We start from the raw sequence: 19,634 nt of genomic DNA, 5'->3' as shown, positions 1-19,634 counted from the left end.
CTACTGTTCAGCACTCTGTTTAAGAAAATGCGGCTCAGAGATTTGGTTGTTGAAAAGATGATTTATTGCAGGGCATAAAGATTTTAAAAACAATTCTTTCACTTCTTCTTGGCCTTCAGGAGCAACAAACTTTTCCTTTTGGCTTTAGTTCTTTGATCAAGAATAAGTCTACTCATACAAGTTTGTTGAAGCCTAAAAGCGTGTATTTATTTCTGTCCAAAAAACATTGACTTGATCTTTGAAAATATATATGCTATATAAATAAATACTGGGATAAATAAAGTCTCCTGTTGGAGTAGCAGTGCTATACTTAATAATGTAGGGGACACTCCTATTTGACTCAACGTGTGATGTTTGGAGCTCGACTCGTCCTCCAGTCTGACTTCTTGTCCTGCCCATGTTCTACACTGGTGGCTGCCTATCTGAATGTAGCCCTGGGAAGTCCTTTCTTGGAGAGTTTGCCTTGTCAGAAAACTTGGGCTAAAGAAATTAAAACCAAACTATTAAAAAGCTAATTTAGGTCAAACTGAAAAGTGCGTGTTAAGCTTTCATTGTCAATCAGACTTAGTCCAGCTGATTAATATTCAGCTTAAGTTAGGATAAATGTGTAGGAGTAGTGTAAATAAATCAGTTTCAAAGCATTGGTTAAACTGTCCCATGCAAAAAATTTTTAAGTGTCATTCTGTGATTTCCTCAGTTCTGGCCTCCATCTTTTACCATCTTCAGTTCTGAGAACTAAGATTCATTTCTTTCACTGAATTGAAAAGAAATAAGTGTTTCCTATATTTAAAGTTATTTGGGTAATAACATTTTAAATTTGATGATTCAAACCCCAAGGATATGTGCTCAATCCAGGTGCAGTTTTGTCTTCGAACCCTTTCCTCTTGTATGTTTTTCTTTCACTTTTTTAAACAAAGGAGGTATTGAGACGGAACTTCTTTGGACTTCCGTAGGTGTTTTCTCATTTGTGATCACATCTGTCACACACCATCTGTCCCCGGTGGCTGATACCCATACAGTGAACAGGGTGTTGTTTCTCAGAAGTCTACGATTCCTTTCAATATATAAACAATCATAGATATTTTAACATTTAACTGTTTTTTCCTGATAGATTTGGTTGTCATATTTGTTGGTTGTTTTTTTTTTTTTTTCTTTCTCCAGCTTTTGGAAATGCCAAAACTGTGAGGAATGACAACTCTTCTAGATTTGTAAGTATTTTCTTCAAGGCTGAGTTTGAATTCCTTTTAGGAGATCGTGTCACATTGTTGGCTATTCCCGTTTTACCTTGTATCAGCCATCAAGGCATCTGTAAGGAGGGAATGAATAATTTGGAGAGAGAACTTTCTGATAATTGTCTGAGGATCGTGGTGTTTGGAGAAGGCAAACGCCTTCAGCAGCAATCGATATTTTAACGTCGACCTTCAAGCACGTTCTCTTCCCCAGAGTGTTAGCAGTGTGTTATTAGCAGTCGCCCCTCTTTTAAAAAGATGTTTCACCTCCTTGTCAGAAATCTTGTTGTTTTCTGATGTGGGCATAGAATCAAAGCAGAGGCTGAAAAAAATTAGGATGTGACAGTCTGGGACCGGATGAAAACATAATTACAGTGCAGCTGGCTTCTTTAGTTTTCTGGCACTGGTGGCTTTAATGTCAGCGACCATGTGCCTTGCAACTGGTCGGCTTAGCAAGTTGATCTTTCTGCAGGATCTCATTTTCCATCCCTATGTATACATTTTTTGTTAAAAGTGCTACTTCACATTCCCATTTTCTATGATGTTTCTATGCTTACAACTTTAGTTTTGATATAAACATTTGTAATGTTACTTTTCTGCTTATATTCTTTGTAATCAATTGGTTGAATTCAGACTTTTTTATTATGAAACTGAATGTGAAATTGTGGGACTGACAATTGTCCAAAACCAACAAAAAAATTGAAGCTAGAGTTGGGAGATTCGGAAGTGTGAGTACCCATCATAGTTTCTCCTGCTAGAATCAGAAGACTGAATGTGACTTTGTAATTTGCTTAGTTGTGTGCAGGAGAGTAATGTGAGATGTGTACAGTACGCAACAGAAGACAAATTAATACACTGGGAAAATGGTGATTCTCGTGGGTTGTTGATAGTGTTCCACAAGGCTGTGAGTGCTCCTTCTGCAGCTGTCATTGCCCTTGCTTGTGAACAGAGCAAAGGGTCTTCAACACAAGGTCAGGGCCAAAATATGAGCCACTGTAGAAAATTTTTGACAGAAAGGGTAGAAAAAACATGAAAAAATGCAGGTGACAGAGATGACGTACTACAGAAGGAAGAGGAGGCAGTGAAGAGGAGAAGAGATGCTGCTTGCAAACAGAAATCTTTCAAGGACAAAGTGCAACCAACTACTGTTTCGCCTTTCAAGTCCTTGATTATAAACACAAAGCTAAAAATACTTTTGGAAACATCCAGCTGGCCCAGTCCTTGTGAAATTAAAATTTAATTATCTGATTTAATTCTTTATCTCAGAAATTTGAATCAGCTTAGAGTTAGCTTCAAACTAGAAAGTACAAGTACTGTCCTGTCTAGCCTGCCTCAGCTGCCAGCAAGGAGAACAGAGTTTAAATAGTGTGAAGCCAATCCTGACAAAATATCCAGTAAATCAGAAAATATCTTTGAGGAAGTCAATGTAAAGTGCCTTGTTATTTACATTCTGTAATTAAAATCAAGAGAAAAAAAAAGAAAACTCTTCCTAAATGCAGTGAACAAGGAAGTACAAACACAAGGCTTCTCTTTTCAATAGGTCGTTTTGTCCTCTGTTAAGTAAGCACCAGAGGGTGGTGAGATCATTTCTGTGCACGGTTTGTGGAATTTGTTTGAGTTACTACCAGCAGTTTTTATCTTTCTAAACTTCCTTGCCAATGCGAGTTGCATTGCTTTTGCCTTTTTTACATGGGCCTGTCCATTTTGTCACTGTTAAGTGTCACTGTTACGACATTAAACACTTGTCATGTAAATGAAAATGATGCAAAGACCAGAGCGATCTTCTGCGATGTGGAAAATTCAAACAGAAGGCAAGGAAGCACTGCGCCAGTACGACTAAAGATGAAATTGCTTTTGCAGTGACAGTTTGTTAGTTGTTGCCTCTGGTCTCCTGATTTATGAGGGAAAGAGTTCAGTGAAAGAAATTTATCACTTTTACAAGGCAGGCACACGCTTAGGGACAGACACCCCGTGATTACTAACAGTAATTGTTGCCAGACCGAGTGGCTGTCCTTCAACTGCATCGATTCACACTCTGAGATGATTTTACACTGGGAAAATAAGGCTGCATGGAAGAGAATTTCTTCCTGCATTCTTCCGTTGATCAGCATGGTAACACCTCCATGGCCACAAGTATTGGTGCTTGTGGCATTCTGATGAAAGTTGTATAACATGCTTTTTCTTTGTAGAACCTTAGAAACTGAGCAAATTACTGGGTGGCATTGCAAACTTGATTAAAGCTAGTCTCGTCAAAATCTCTCTGATAATGCAATTGCCTTAGAGGCTTTGGATCATTTTCTATTTTTCAAAATTTGACTGAGTGTACAGGAGGTTTACAGATTGCTCTTTTAGCTTGTAAGAAATTACCAACTAACTTCTTAAAACATGTCTTGAGAAAGTTTTTCTTAAACAGAACTTGCAGTCTTTCAATATGTTGCTTTCACAGGGAAAGTACATGGATATTGAGTTTGATTTCAAGGGTGACCCACTTGGAGGAGTTATAAGCAACTGTGAGTATTACTCTTGATAGCCATGTATTAACAGCTTAAAATGTTTTGTTCAAAAAGGAAGATGGTTAAATTATTGAAAAGATCGGCTGCATTTGTCTAATTGAATCTCCATTGTGTGATAAATTCTGTTTTTAAATTTTATTGTTGTTTTGGTGCTGAGTAGTGTACCTTAGAGCAAGTGAAAACAGACTTGAAGAAGTAAGCATGAGTAATGAATTTACTGTGTTTAAAAGGTGCTGAGTAATGTGTGTGGGTTCATATGTTTTCTCTGAAGCTGGTAGCAGATGGACAAGGGTATCCATGGCTCTTTTTATACTTGAATCCCTGGGATCAGCTGTATTACTTGATTTGATGGGTCATGTATTTATGGTAGATGATGTCTGAGATACGCTGTTTTGTAAATTATAAGAGTGATACAAAGTATGCTGCAGATCACCATTAGGTGCGTATTTTGGAATAAAAGCGTTCTGTACTGATGTTGACACACCTCACAACAGAGGAAAAGGCTTATCCTGAGAGGGATGAACAGCTGTTGAGTTTAGGGAGGCGAAGGTGGCCTTGGAGGTTGTTACTTGGTGTGAGGATGCTGCTACGAAATCTATAGCAATTCAGAGATTTTAACCAGCTCTTTGTTGGGAAGAAAGAGTGGGCACTGAACGCCAGCCCAGGGTGCTTTGACTTTCTTTCCTTTTGAGAGTTGAAATGCAGCTTTTAAAAGAAATTGCTCTTCTGTGCTATATAAAGCTATTTTGGTTTGTTTTTCTTATTTTAAAAAGGGATGGAGGAGGGCAGTGAGTGACTGTACTAGGTGTCACTAACCTTGCCTTGACCTCTTTTCCCGCTCAGCCAAATTCATCGCTGTTTCTAAAGATTACTTTTGACTCCGCTAGAATTTTACTGGTTGTGAAATAATGACAGTCATCCAAGGTGAACTGAACTCTCTGTTTATAATATAAACACTTTAAAACATTGTGAAAAAATTCACACATAAATATAAGTTTTGCTTTCTTTTTTTCATACGGCAAGTGTTTTTTTTCTGGACCAGGTCACCTCTTGGAACTGTGCCTGAAAGAGTATGATTTTTGTGACAGAGCAGATCTTGAAACTCAAAGCAGTCACAGTTTAAGAGTTTACAGCCATCTATTAACGTTGACATTTGGCAGTCAACTGAATTAGAGGCCAAGCATACTCAGTGTATTCATCAATAATTAAATGTGAACAAAAAGGTTCTAGCAGGCTAGCTGTGTTGTTTGTTTCGTTTTATTTGACATTCAAAATAGACACATTAAAGTGAACCCTCCTTTGTAGAGTGGACATCCAACAGTTTGTCTTTGAAAGCACTGTGTTGAGTCATCTCATTAAAATATTGTGTCACATCAAAAGGCAATCCAAATAGTTACGCTGCAGTTTATCTGCCTCATAAATCTTTGCATGTTGTAATTATAACATTGCATGTAATTGTACTGATGTGATGACATATGTAATCAAGGGCAGACTTATTTTTAGGTTTTCCTAAAAGATGCCTATTTTAGGCATTCTCCTTATTGTCTCACATTTAATAAATACCTAATAGGAAGAAGATGAATTTTAATTCAAAAATGAAGACGTTATGTGTAAGCCCTTTTGTGGAAAAGATGTTACTTGTTGAGGTGTGTTGAACTGTGAAACACCCTATACTTGACAGAGTTTGCCACAGGTAAATACTGAGTTCCCGTAGCTGCGTGTTAATATATCTCACCTTTGATTTAACGTTCGCAAAATTCAATAGGCCATCCATCTCTCTTTAAAAGGGAGTTTGAATTCTGTATAGTTTTAAAGCAAGTTTGTTATCCTGCCTTAGATCTTTTCCATACATCTGCAGCATTGCATTGCAACAAAAGTGTTTCTTTTGTGAGGTATCACCATTCTGGAGATATCGGGGGGCCTAAATTCTTTTACACCACTTACAGTTTACAGTGGTTTTAGTCAATTTTAGGATTTGTCATCTTAATTCATCAAGTAGGAAGTCAAGTAGTGCTGAAGTTTCCTATCCTTAAAAGGGAAAGTATGATTAGTTTGTTCATAAATATTCTTTGCTTTCTGACCATCTGTTGGTTCAGTGTTAACATGATGTGAAGATGATCTCATAATATTTTGATTAAACTTTAGGTAGGTGTATCTGATGAGCTTATTTTCCAAACACCAATGAAGTTAGTGGGCTTTTTGGATCACAGCCTGTGTCACCGAGCCGTATTTCATACTGTGAGTGGCCGGGAGCAGACACGGTGAACAATTAGTTTTGTTGGCAAAAAAAGGTAATGAAAACAAGCTACTAATTTTATCAGTCTGGTAAAGATAAACAGAGACCCATTAGGCTAAAAGGTCTTGTTTGAGATGGTCTGGTCTGTCCTATTCTGAAATGCTGTGCAGCTCTGTGAAAGGCCAGTCAATCTGCCACTGGCCCTTCATGTAGGGGCTGATGCTATTGTGACTTTCCCTTGGGCTCAATGTCTGGTGCCCTTCAGTGAGCTCTTACTACTTAATGATGGGGGTTAACCTACAAATGAACCTTTCATGGGATGGAACTATTGGGTAAAATTATCAGGACAATGCGTACTGCATGTCTGTCCTGTCCAGTTTGCAGTGAATGGAAATGTCCATTGGCTTTAGCAGGAGCTGACAGATCTGAAGTGGTTCATGTGCTCTAAAAGCAAGGGTAAATCTTTTGAGTAAAACTAGAACGGGAATAATAAATGGAAGGGATTGTAATGGAAGAGGTGTGTAACGCCTATTAAGTCAGAACTGGTAAGTTTCCAAACCGAAGATAATTTGATGTTTGAACAGCGTTAGTTTTCTGTGAGGGTCCCAGCTGGTTTTCCTAATGGATGGAAGATACCGGCATCCATGTAAGGTGAGACACACAAGCTTAATGCTAGCTGACATCCAGGCTGACCTGATTGGCGTGGTGGGGTTAGGAAGCCCAAATTACTCTTGTGAGCTGTTCTGACCACCAAACCTGTGACTGTAGACATCCCATCGCTGTTTTCTGACAAACACCAGTCCCTGCTTAAAGTTATGCTGTGCCTCTAAAAGGCTTTTACAAACGGGTACGTTGCAGTTACATTTTTCTCTCACTGAATTCAGTACAAGGTGCGTCTGCTCTTGTGTCCTCCTGCGGGGTGGTTACAGTCGCTGCTATTGCTCTGAACACTCTTGTCAGCGCTTATGTGCTCAGTATTTTTTTTTTTTTTTCCAGAGCACTTGTGAGGAAAGGCAGTTGGAGTGTTGGGTAATTAAATTGCTTTTGCTGAGTGCGATATTGTGGAAATAAGTTACAGAAACCACCAGTACTATTTTTTGGTTTCCATTTATTGTAACTACTATGATGTAGTGGGGATGGGAGCAGGAGAAAGGTAGAAAAGAAATTGCTATTCTTCTATAATTACAGAATAATATGTATTTTATGTAAAAATGGGTATGTTTGTTCTCAAAGTAATGAGTGCTAATTGCAGTAGCTTGTGCAACTCTAAAATAAGACTCTCTGTCCACAGATGCTGCATCTGTTTTGTACTCCAGGTGATGTTTGTGTGCACATGTAGTTCGTTAGTTTTGTGACTGGATTTGTGTGCACTAAGATTTTATGGTTGAAATGGTTTTGCATGGTACAATCCAAAATGCTTCATGCTTACAGTTGTTTAGACCTTTTCAAAAGTACAATATCTTTCTCAGAATATTTCTAAGTCTTAAATTTTCACATTTCACCTGGGATTTCCTGTGGAAAGATACATAGTGTTTTAGCTTTAGGTGATCTTTCTGAATCTACCTAAGCCCTTCAGTGATTTAATGATTAACGAGAAGACAGCAGTGGCGCAGGTGAAGTGCAGTGTGTGTAACGCCTGCTTTTGAAAAGCCATTTTTAATCGGCACAGTGTACTTCAAGTCCAAACAACAAGTGATTAAGAAGGAGCCCTGTTTTACCATCTTTTCCAACAACAACATGAAAGAAACCTATGATGTTTGTCTAAATCAACAACTTTTTAAAGTCACCAAAATGATAGTGATAACTTCACAACTTGTTCTTCTTTACAACTTGTTTTTCATTTTAAAAGACAAAAGTAATTACCCACTTACTGAGAAGTCAACAGCTCGGGCTGTTGATCTGTTAAGTGATTGCTGTTGGGAATCTCCTTTGCTCAGGGAAACATTAGACAAATTTTACAATTAGACATTATGGACAGCAATACTCACTCTTGTTGATTTTTTTTTTTTCTTAACTTATTCCAGCATCTCCTTTGATATTTCAGTTAGCACAGTTGCCATTGCTGAGGCAATGCCTTGCCTAAATTCGGAAGTGTTTAAAAAAACCTCAAACGATAATAAATATTTTTATTAGCTCATTTTTAAACATCATTCATCACTTCAGTAATCAGGATTTAACACTCTTAAAATTGTGCAGTCCTTGCATTTTCACTGCACATGCTGCCCAGATACTAGTTCTTGTTTGATACATTTATGGATCATTTCATTCAAGCAAATGTTATTATAAACTGGGTGGTAATAAAGGGAAAAAGTTCCTGAGAAACAACTACTGTATTTTCTTTTTCATCAGTGACTTTTTTTGGTGACAGCTGAAGAATCAAGGTAGGAAAACAGAAAACATAATTTAACATAGTGCGGGTGGGTGTAGTGAGACACTTCCGTGACTAGAAAATGTTCTGTAGCTGTGGTTCAATAGCTAAAAAGGTCCTTAGTCATGACCAGCTGAAGAGACTATGACTAAAACAAACTTTTCCTGGATTATTCAGAATGTACCAAGGTAGTGTTGTTGTTTGTTTCTAATGTTTACTTATTCCTTTCTTGAATGTTGATTCAATTTCTAGTGTATTTAGAGAAATACAAATATCCGAAATTTTTCTGCGTAGGTCAAGTTCATGGGTCAAGTAACCAAAAAGAAATCATGTAAATTTGTACATTAAAGTCTGCAGAAGTATTCAGCATCAACTTTTTTTTTTATGTTGAGTTCAGTTGAATGGTTTAGCAGGAGGCTTACACAGAACTCTTGATTTAAACAAGTGTTATCTAAGAGTAACAAGGGGTCTTCAGAACCTGAGGGATGTAGTTGGATTTTGAGTCATCTAATTGATTCAAACAGCACTATTTAAGAAGTGTTTCCCAAGTGGAGCTTTCCAAAGCAATTGAATTTTTACAGTTGCTTTGATAGGTACAACACATCAAAAGTTTCACTTTAAGCAGAAGCATTGTTAGATAATGCAGAAAGAATACCTAATCCATAAATACACCATATGTAGTTCTCTATGTTCTTTCTAGATAATTCTGGATAGTCCCTATACATGATTTTTATAGAATATATAACAGAATGTAATATGTATAGAGTTTGGGGTTTTTTGCTTGTGTGTGTTTTCATATAGATAAGCACCATCTGTTCAGACATGACACTGTAATGAGAATTACCAAGTGAATATGTGTGGAAATCTGATGTGCATCTTTGCGTCTTCTCCTTTGACTGTTTGATCCACAGAACTTGTAAGCACGTGAGAGTTACTACAAAAGTTTCTGGTTGTGCAGTAGATGCTTTAAGGAAAGTATTTCTGGTTGATTTATTAAAATGCTAATTAGGGCAAAAAAAAGGGAAGACGTTTCCTAAGAGTAGGGCAGATGGTCTGGATCTTTTCTACCAGTCTGATTTCAGTCTGCATGTGGACATAAAGAAAAGGAAAAAAAAAGCAGAAAATTAATACAGATTTTAAAAGAATTGGTAGCAGCTGCTTTGCTAAGGTAAATACCTGATTTTATATGAGTAACTACTTTATGGAGCCTTTTCCCTCAGTTACGAAGGCTGATAGAATATGTAATATTGGGACTTTGGAAAGCTGACTGTCAACTAGTTAACCTCCTTGCTTCTAAAATATATAAATAAGATCAACTGCAGTGAAACATCCAAGGCAGTTATCCTCCTAACATAACTAATTTGGCATATGCTCAGGAAACAGTTTGTTAAATCTGCTGAAGGCATGCGTGTAATTAGAAGAAGGCTTATGTATAATATTTCGCCAGGATATGTAGCTAAGCTTTTATGACAGCATTTTAGTAAATTTATATGTGAGAATATTTTAAAACCCAAATAAGCCAAACCACTTTGCAAACTGCATTGCTTCAACATCCTTTGAAAATACAGCCGTTTCCTGAAGTGTGTGTAGCCACCGCAGGAGCTGAAGTTGTTTATTTCTTTGAGATTAAATTTGGCTGCGATCCGTTCCAGCACTTCGCTTGGGACTCTTTAGCAGCCAGCATGACTCTGAACTGCCTGGCGCTCACCTTGCCTTTCTCGGCCCAAGTATTAACTCTTGGATGGTGGACTAGCCTCTGTCTTTCAGTTATGGATTAAAAACTGGAGAGGATCAGCTATCCAATGGTTAGGCTGACTAACTAGGATGACTCTGAGTTTGAACTACAGCTCAAGGAGGGGAGCCCCAACCTTAGATGAAGTCAGAGGTAGAGACATTGCACACGAGGCTGCTGGTGAGAGCTACATCTTCTGATCTATGTCTTTCCAACATAGTGTCAATCATTAGATCTTGGTCAGCTGTGATTTTAGGTTTTTTTTTTTTTTTTAAAGCGAATAAAATGGAAAAAGCAAAAGCGGAAATGTAATCTGCCCCATCCTAATGTAAAGATGAGCTGCTGGCAATATGTGGCAACCACTTGTCTGAGTGTATCTTCTGTGTACATTGTCATCAAGATGTGCAAAACTTCCAGGACCACCTTTGGAAGGAAAGAGGCTGTAGAGTTATTGAGTTATAAAAACACAAATGTCTGTTTAAACAAGGCTAAAGTTGTGACGTGGTCACACAACACATTTGATAGTGAAGAGGTATTCATCTTCATATTGTTAGGTGCTGTGGTCACTGGGAGCTCCATTTGCTGTCACCTGCTGCGCTAGTTACAGCTCTTCTCTCAGGCAGTCGTGTGTTTGTGCGATAGCGTAGTTCAGCTATGCTGAAAAATATTTGAAACGCGTCCTACTGTAAGCCAACCAGAAGACTAATAATACTGTCTGAACTTTGTCGTTGTTGTCACTGGCTAATTATTAGAGCAGAAATAAATTTTTGAATCTGTTTTGCTGTGGTTTATTTGGAGGAGGGCCTCCTAAGACTTGTATAACTTTGTGGCTTGAAGTTTGGTCTTTGGTTCCTGTTGCACGAGCAGGGATGTAAGCACAGGTGAATTACAGTGGGCAACACAAGCGCAACGTGCTGCCTGTAGCTTGCGAAAACAGGAGTACACTATTGCACTGCTCCTCGCTCCTCTGCTCACGGAGCAGACCACAGGGCAGACGCTCCTGCCCAGGCGAAGCCCTGGCATGCCGGAACGCCACCGGAGCCCGCGGGCTGCAGCCCGGAGCAGGGGCACCCACTCCCCAGCTGCTCCTGTGTGGCGGGGCTGGAGGGGTGTTTGCAGCACAAAGGGGGCCGCACTCCAGCTTTCTGGATTGGTAAGACTAAACAGGTTCAGTTTCAGTAGAAATTAAAATCTGAGGAAAGGAATAGTAGAATACGCATTGGATATTACCGCAGCCAGGCAGGGGAAGTGTTTAGCAACCCCAGGTATCCTTAAGTGGATTGGTGTTCCCTCTGTTTTACCTTTGGGAAAAGCTCGATCTCAACTTCGTGGCAGCTCTTCTGAAGCGTGATGTCCAAGCTGTGGTAATTTCCCATTTGGGGCTTTCTTCTTGCCGTGGGCACAGCTTAGAGAGGCCATGACCCCAGCCAGAGCAAGCTGTGGCGGGCAGGTAGCGGTAGGGGGATGGGGAGCTTTGCCGTGCACTGGGAATGCAGCACTGGATGTCTCTGTGCGTAACATGTAGCTTAAGAGCATGCTGGAAACTGCGGGTTTGCTATCTGGAGAAACGATGTGGAGCCCCTCTGTGGCACTGAGAAAAGAAGGAAAAACTTGATTTTTTTTTTTTTTTTTTTTTTTTTTTTTTTTTTACAAAACCAGCAAGTGACACAGCTACCTGTTCAGAGGTCCTCTTATCTCATCCACCTCCCCTCTCACAGTGCGCTGGGGACCACAGCCTTTCAGTGCTGTACAGGCTGAACAGCCTTTGTATTGTTGCCTCTTTGTCTGCCCGGATTCCTGCCCTTACTGGTGAGACCCAGGGATCTGCCTGTCACTAAGGGAGGTGGACGGAGCAATCTATCTTGTCAAACTACTCCATCAGTGCAGTGATGTTTTTCAAAGTGGTGCTTTTCCATTTCACTTTAAATGGTTTATGATGGAGCTTCTGTCAGTCCCATTGGGAATTTTTTTCATAGTCTGATGTACCTGAGGATCACAAAGTGCTACATGATTATTTTAAATTCTTTCTTTATTTTGCTTTCCCTTTGATTTATCCATCTTTCATGTGCTTAGCCTTTTAACCTTCCAGTTGTTTTCAAAATTTCACCTATACGATCATTCTCACCAAATCCTAATTTTGTGGTGGTACTGTAAATCGGTTAACATCTTTTGAGCGAACTGCCCCTCTGACTTGAGTTTTCTTTGCAGCTTATAGACTGCAGCATTCAGGAGTGTACTGGGCTTACAGCTTGCTAAAATAACTCATTTGAGAAATATGTTCTAATTTGGTACATTGTGATAAGGTTTGTGCCTACCATTTATCATCTTCCAATTTGCTGCTGCTGATATAAAGCAATGAAATAGAAAATGATGGGGGCTTGTATTCACATTGAAGTGTTTTGCTCCAATAATCTTTCCCTGACCTATGGGATTTTGTTTGTTTCTTTAGATCTGCTAGAGAAGTCTCGTGTGGTTAAGCAGCCAAGAGGTGAAAGAAACTTTCACATTTTCTATCAGATACTGTCTGGTGCCTCGGAAGACTTCCTCTGTAAGTGTTGCCCTTGCACCATTTTCAGATATGAAATGTACTGTTACACACACATCTTCTTTTGTGGGAAATGTGATATTGATTCATTTTTCAAATTATTGGTGGTAGTGGCAATAGTAATACCTGAAGTAAATATATAGTTGGGTATTAGCCAGATATCTCAGTCATAATTGGCTTTGCAGTGTATTATAAACAAAGAAGAAAGCCTCTTCTTATTTCTTATTCAGAAGGCTTGTAATTAAAAGATCCTTAAAGAAAGCTTAGTCCCACTAATGACAACAGTTCTTGACAATACTGGTTCTGGGATACATGAACTACTAACAAGAATGCTGTTACTAATGATATTTTAATTTGATTTATTAGGCAAACTCAAACTGGAGCGGGACTTCAGCAGATACAACTACCTGGGCCTTGATTCTGCCAAAGTGAACGGAGTGGATGATGCTGCAAACTTCAGAACAGTTAGGGTAAGAAGGAACAGGGGTTGGGTGTAAACCCCCAAAGGGCTCAGCACTAAAGCAGAGTTCCTTAGCCCTTGGTCTGGCCATTCGCGCTGGGCTGGTCTGGAAGTGCCGTCTTTTCTAAGTCATTTTCAGAGCGCTGTGCACCCTTCGTGCGAGAGTATAGTGTGTTTGCACAGAGAAGCTTAGTTACAGCTGAAAAATATAGAGAACCAAGTTTCTGGGATATTTAAGTGGGAATGCAAAAAGACCAAAGGGAAAAAAAAAAAGTGAAAGAAAAAAAAGTTTAAAAAAAAAAAAAAAAAGCCCAGACCCCTTGATCAGATGACAGAAATGGTTATATTGTGTAGTTGCTTGTGATGGCAGTGATTGAGCTTCATGAACCAAGTGATGCTGACCAAGCTGAAAGAAAAACACAGCTGAGATGGTTCTCAGGATGATTTACAGTGAAGATTTTGCTTGATTGTACTCAGAGACAGGAAGAATACAAGACCGTGTTATCCAGTGCATGCCAGTTTAGATTCTAAAAATTACTGGCTTTTCGAGCAACAGGGTGAACTGAGAAGATAGCAGTACCTGTTCCTTTGACTATGGAGAAATTGGGGTTGGGTTATAAACTAAATTAACTGGCTAAAAAATGAAGTACTGCATTTTGGAAACCCAGTAACTTAAATGAATCCTAGAAGTGTACTGGACTGACATGCCAGATTGATTACTGGATCTTCTGTAATGTGTCTTTTATATTAAAAAACTTGCTTATCTAAGCATAGTAATTTTATCATGTTCTTTTTGTAGCAAAAGTGTTCATAAAACATTTCTAATTTATGCTAATACAGATAAATGATGAATTTTGCAAGTGCGATCTATTTAAATGTAAAATCTTTTATCTCATCATTTTATCTGTCTCCTTTACAGAATGCAATGCAGATTGTTGGTTTTATGGATCATGAAACACAGTCTGTTTTTGAAGTGGTGGCAGCCGTTCTGAAATTGGGAAATATTGAATTTAAGCCTGAATCTCGTGTGAATGGCTTAGATGAAAGTAAAATCAAAGATAAAAATGGTAAGATGAGATTAGCGATGGGAAGAAAACCACCAATTTGTCAGAAGTCATTATTAATTTTGTAGTTTCTGTAGACATACAATATCCTTACAGATGAATTAAATTAGATTGTTTCCAAAACTCACCCACAGGCAAATACGGGTTGAAATCTGTGCAATTTCACTCACTCTGTTTGAAATTCCAAAACCGATTTTCTCTTTTTTTCCCCCACTTTATTAATGCTTTCTACTGAAATGTTAAATGTGCTATGCATTTCTGTAACTGCTTGGTTATTCTGCAGTGGGGGCTTTTAGTTCTTTTGTAGTAGAGTATTACTATCTGTAAGGTCAGATTCATATGGGCATGTTTTTGCAGTTGATACATTTTGAAAGTTCATTTATTTTCATTTGAAAGCTTTTCGTCATGAAAAGTAGTCTGACAAGTGGAAGATTTTAAAAAAAAAAAAAAAAAACCAAAAAACCAAATAGTGCTTTCAAAACGAATAACTTGGTGGATCCTGTTTCCTCATGCTGTGCATTACTTTTTAAGAAAAAAACCTGAACTTTCTTGATGGGGTAGGGGAGACTGCATGGGGGACATTTCTGTTGAAGAAAACTTGTTTGGGGAAAATACTGAGCTACTTAAAAGCTAATAGTTTTTGGGAAGAAAAAGCAATGATACGAAAGGATTCATTACGTTTACACTCTCGTTTTTCATGCTAGAACTGAAAGAAATCTGCGAGTTGACAGGTATAGACCAGTCCGTATTGGAAAGAGCTTTCAGTTTCCGGACGGTTGAAGCCAAGCAAGAAAAAGTTTCAACAACACTAAATGTGGCTCAGGTAAAAAGAAGTCCTGATCTTAAAGGAAAGAATAATTTTAAGTGGCAGTTTATTCTATGTGACCGAACCATACCCACCCAGATTAGAACTACAGCTAATAGGCTGTACTGAATAAGATGATTCCATAGCATAAGTGTTTCTCTTCAGTGGTTTCTAAGTGTTCAAATATACTGGATGTTTTGTTTTTATGTATGAATTACTTCAAAAAGATGAGTGATAGGAAAAGGAGGATGAGAAAATGAAATAGTTCTGCACAAAGCACATGTTGAAAGCATTGTGGCAGACTGGTTTTGTTTAGAACAACTGGTGTAATTTCATATGGGTTGTACGCCCCAGGCTGCTGAAGAACTTTTGCTGCCAGTTTATCTTTCTGTAATGCTGCAGAGCCAGTGTGATTGCCACCTGTGTCTCATCAGCTCAGGCTAGCAGGACTCTTATTTCCTTAATCGCAACTACCCAAGTCCTTTTGCTCAGGATTAGGATGGGGCACCCCCTTTAGAGGCTATCCAGATGAGCAGGGAAGGAGTCAAAGTGCCCTCACTGTGGCTGCTGTTCCTGCCATCCTGCAGCCAGGAAGGCAAAGGATGCACCAGTGAGCCGCCAACGTTGCCAGAGTGTCCTGGCACCCCTGCTCCAACTCCAGTGCCTGTTCAGGCAAAGGCACTGCTACCCAAGCCATTCGCACTCTGTTCATAGCACCTTCAAGATACAGTAGTAACATAAAAAGTTTGGGAGTAGCCCAGCATTTTTTAACATTTTTCTTCTTTCTTCTGTTTAGGCTTATTACGCCCGTGATGCTCTGGCAAAGAATTTGTACAGTCGACTGTTTTCTTGGCTTGTTACCAGAATCAATGAGAGCATTAAGGTATTGTTGTTTTGTATGTGTAAAAAAATCAATAGAAATCCTTTAAATTAAAGTGGACAGTAAAACTGTATTTGCCAGTTTCATTTTTCATGATTGTATGTTGTTATATGTGGTACAAGTGAATAACTGTATCACAGTTCAACAGACTGCTGCATGCTCTGTTTTTAAGCTTATGAAAATAGTAATGTTAAGTGTATTTTGGGAAACTATACAGAATTTGACAGCCTACTTATGAGATACATTAATTTTCTTGATTCCTGGGTATGAAATGTGCGGATGACTGACTCTGTTTAATTTTTTTACAAAGGCACAAACGAAAGTGAGAAAGAAGGTAATGGGGGTGTTGGACATCTATGGCTTTGAAATTTTTGAGGTAAGACCTTTATAATGGTGAACGTTTAATGCGAGAGCTTTCATTAAAGCTCAATAGCTTAGTTCATGAATGCATAATCAGAATGCATGTAACTTGAATCAGGTGTGTGATTCCTGACAAGAAAACACATGTTGTAGCATGTCTGGCAAATGAAACAAAAATGTATGAAAGCATAACTTCTGTTTTTAGTCCACAGGTAAATAAATATTTATGATAGGTCAACTAAATAGATTTCATTGTGACATACATTCTGAGCATAAGAGAAACTTTGGCAGTGTCAGTTCTGCCCTGCGGCATTTTGTGGATGCCTTTGAACAGCTTTGTATCCTCTAAAAAACACAACAAAAATGATACATTTTTTTTCCTGTCAAAATTAAGCAAGGAATTATATTCCATTTCGTTTCAGTTCACTTAGATAAATATTCTGTGCCGATTCCTAGCTAATGATCTGTGGCTCACTGCTGTTTGTTTATGATAGTATTTTTAGACTGGTGGTATTTTGAAACAAAAACAATAAACGAGGAATTTTTAATTGGGTTAGAGAACACCGCAGAGAGGGAGTTTTCATAAATCTTACCCTGACAGTTTATTTTAAGAGATTTATAGATCTCAGTTGGAAACTATATATAATGTTTAAACTAGAAACTCAACTGGGGAGAAAAATCAGTACGAAATTTGCAATCTTTACCCACCTACATCCTTCTTGATAGTTCAAGGAGCGTGTTTAAACTGTGTGGAAGATGGGAGTAATGCAGGCGAGAGTAATTATATACGGGAGGGTGGTATAAGTTTCATTTCAGAAGCATAACATCAAAGTATGTGCAAATCAAAATACCCCTCTGACTGGGAAAAGCAAAGCTGATACTTGCTTCAAGGGTTTACTAAGCTACATTGTGTTGTTTGCATTAAACATAAGAGTGTATTTATGAAAATATATTGCAAGCAGTCAGGTGGCTGAATGCAGATCTGGGTGCCAGGTCTCTCTGGAGCTGGCCCTTGGCGTACCTTTAGAAAGCTGGATGCTGGAGTGGTACTGCTGGCATCTTCAGGCAGGACTGTTGCTTTTCACTAGCTCTTTCTTTTATGTTTGATAAAGGATAAATATGCAGGGTGAGGTGGGAGATGGAAGCTTGCAATGATACATATGCTAGCTGAGTAATTGTGTTTGTGGGATGGTTTTGCGGTAACAATTTTTTTTTTTTTTTTTGGTAGGAGTTCGACATCTTAGAAGGTCATAAATAAGTAGGGTACAGGAGATGTAGTTTTGTGGAAGAAAGATGAAAAACAAGACTCTCTTCAGTTACTTTACATACTGAATTACAGTGTAGCTTTCCTGATTCATATAAACTCAAAAGCTTTAAAATAATATGGGCAGTTATTCAGTCCTTTAAATGCTGAGTATTGTTTCTAGTGCAAAAGGTGGGAAAGGCTTGCCTTGTGACTCAGGATCAAATTCATCAGTACCTTCACGCAAGACGGGCCTGTTCCTCTCATGTGGTGAGAGCACTAGCCATGCAGCTTGGTTCAGCATCACAGAAATAAGTGGGATTATTTCTGAACAGTCAAAATGGGATTCAAGTAGTATGCCAGAAACACACATGGCATATTGTGCCATATTTTGATTTTAAGACGTTTGAAATAGAAACTAGATTGGTTTAGGTTTCTAGAGGTAAATAGTACAGTTACTGGTATTGGGACTGCGTGGCAGTGCTGTAATTCAAAGGGTGAATGGCAGAAAAACAATCCATTAGAAAATCCTAAATCAGCTGCATTTCCAGTACTGCCCACTTAGCCATCCCTGTGTTTCCAGACAGGTTCCTCTTTATAGTCAGAAACTGTTGACTTATTCTCAACTTAATCAAAGCAAAGATATTCTTTCAAGGCAAAAGAAAATATATTTTCTATGCAGCTCTAGTTGGAACAAAAGATGATGTTACGTCACAAGCCTTAAATTGAGTAAAAGAATTCTGTAACAGACACTGCATCGACAGAGTGTAACTGGTCTTGTTGTTGCTTGGATGAATATCAGGTAGTAAGGTTGATTAAGAGGATGCCTGCCAAATATTTTGGTGTTAAGTTTTGTAACAAATGATTGAATATCACAAAAGTTATTAAGGATCTTGAGAAAATGCTTACAAAATCAATTTTGTTGAGAATTTAAGTAAACCCTTCACAGAAAATATGTTGTTTAAAATTAATTATATCAAACCAATCAATAAATTAATGAAATGTTAACACTGCACCATACAGTAACTCAAGGAAAATTCAATAATGTCTTAAGATTCATAGCATTAAAAATATAGTGGAATTTGGAGTGTGCGGTACATTTGTAAACATGATGGCTAAATATTCAAAACGTTAGCCGAGCTGTGCCTCATGGCTGTAGCTATATGCACCTAATTATAAATTACTTAAAACCACTGACTAAAAATTTGCAGTTCCCTTTTGAACCTAATTCTTAAGTCAGATTTTGATTTTCATGTCTATTCTTGAAGGTCAGAACTAAGATGATCTCTACAAATACTGTGTTTTGGCAAAAATGTATTTGAAAGACTCCTTTATCTGTGAACTTGTGCGTTTTAAACTTGTAAGCTATTTGATATGCTGAAGGCAAAAGGGCCTACTTTAATCGTGTTCCTACTTGGGAAGCAGAGAGGTTTATCATCAGGTTCTTTGGCCTAAAGTGCCTTTATACCTTGGAGACAGAATATATCAAAAAACATAGGTGGTGTAGTAGGAGTTTTTTGTATACCTGCTAAATATTTACACGTGAACCTTAATACTATTGAAATAAGTAGGAAGATACGTGTTTATGGAAGAGTTTTTTTTTTTTTTTTTCCTTTAAAATTACACTTGACCCTCAGGATCTCTGAAAGCATAAACTAAAGATATTCTAGTTTACCTGTTTTGGCCTGAGATTCTCACTTAAAAGTTATTGGAATACATTATGGACTAGTCTGCTTCCATTGCAAAAACATGAGTTTGGTACAGATTTTTGAGGTTTTTGTTTTGTTTCATAATGGGCAGGGCAGACTATTTCTTGGGCCCTGTTCCTGTTTAGGATGATTCCTGACATCATCCTACAGTTCCTTCTGTAAGAAAAGTGAAGAAATCCATTTACCATTCTGAAAGATCCTACCCTCCACCTTCTGATGATAGTAGCAGTCTTGTTCTGTTGTATGCAAATTGAAGCTTACATAAATGAGATATTTTTCATCTATTTTTGAAAGATTACTTTATTTACTGTTGACTGTAATTTCTACAGTTTTCTGTAGTTTAAGCTGAAGTTAACTTACAAAGTAACTGGAGGTTTCTTGAAACTTAACAAAGGAAAGATCCTGGAGTGTTGATGATGCTGGCATATACTCTTTGGGATGTGGTTTCCGCTAGTATCTTTATCAAGCACAAACCCCATTTTTCAGACAA

General features: G+C 38.2%; 1 protein-coding gene across 4 annotated transcripts in view; it reads left to right on the top strand.

The window, feature by feature from the left end:
* MYO1B (myosin IB) overlaps positions 1-19,634 on the top strand; it is a 110,475-nt gene that overhangs the window by 54,169 nt on the left and 36,672 nt on the right. For all 4 annotated transcript variants that reach the window (XM_086750891.1, XM_086750889.1, XM_086750890.1 and 1 more), the window contains exons 6-13: positions 1,162-1,208; positions 3,676-3,739; positions 12,528-12,626; positions 12,990-13,093; positions 14,003-14,150; positions 14,852-14,970; positions 15,749-15,835; positions 16,143-16,208. In XM_086750891.1, coding sequence (XP_086607017.1) covers positions 1,162-1,208; positions 3,676-3,739; positions 12,528-12,626; positions 12,990-13,093; positions 14,003-14,150; positions 14,852-14,970; positions 15,749-15,835; positions 16,143-16,208 — 734 coding nt within the window. The remainder of the gene's footprint in view (positions 1-1,161; positions 1,209-3,675; positions 3,740-12,527; positions 12,627-12,989; positions 13,094-14,002; positions 14,151-14,851; positions 14,971-15,748; positions 15,836-16,142; positions 16,209-19,634) is intronic.

The sequence above is a fragment of the Chlamydotis macqueenii genome, chromosome 6, assembly GCF_036417535.1.
Source record: "Chlamydotis macqueenii isolate bChlMac1 chromosome 6, bChlMac1.mat, whole genome shotgun sequence".
Classification (NCBI taxonomy): Eukaryota; Metazoa; Chordata; class Aves; order Otidiformes; family Otididae; genus Chlamydotis; species Chlamydotis macqueenii.
Note: the sequence above shows the minus strand (reverse complement) of the source record. Positions and strands in the feature narration are given on the sequence as shown.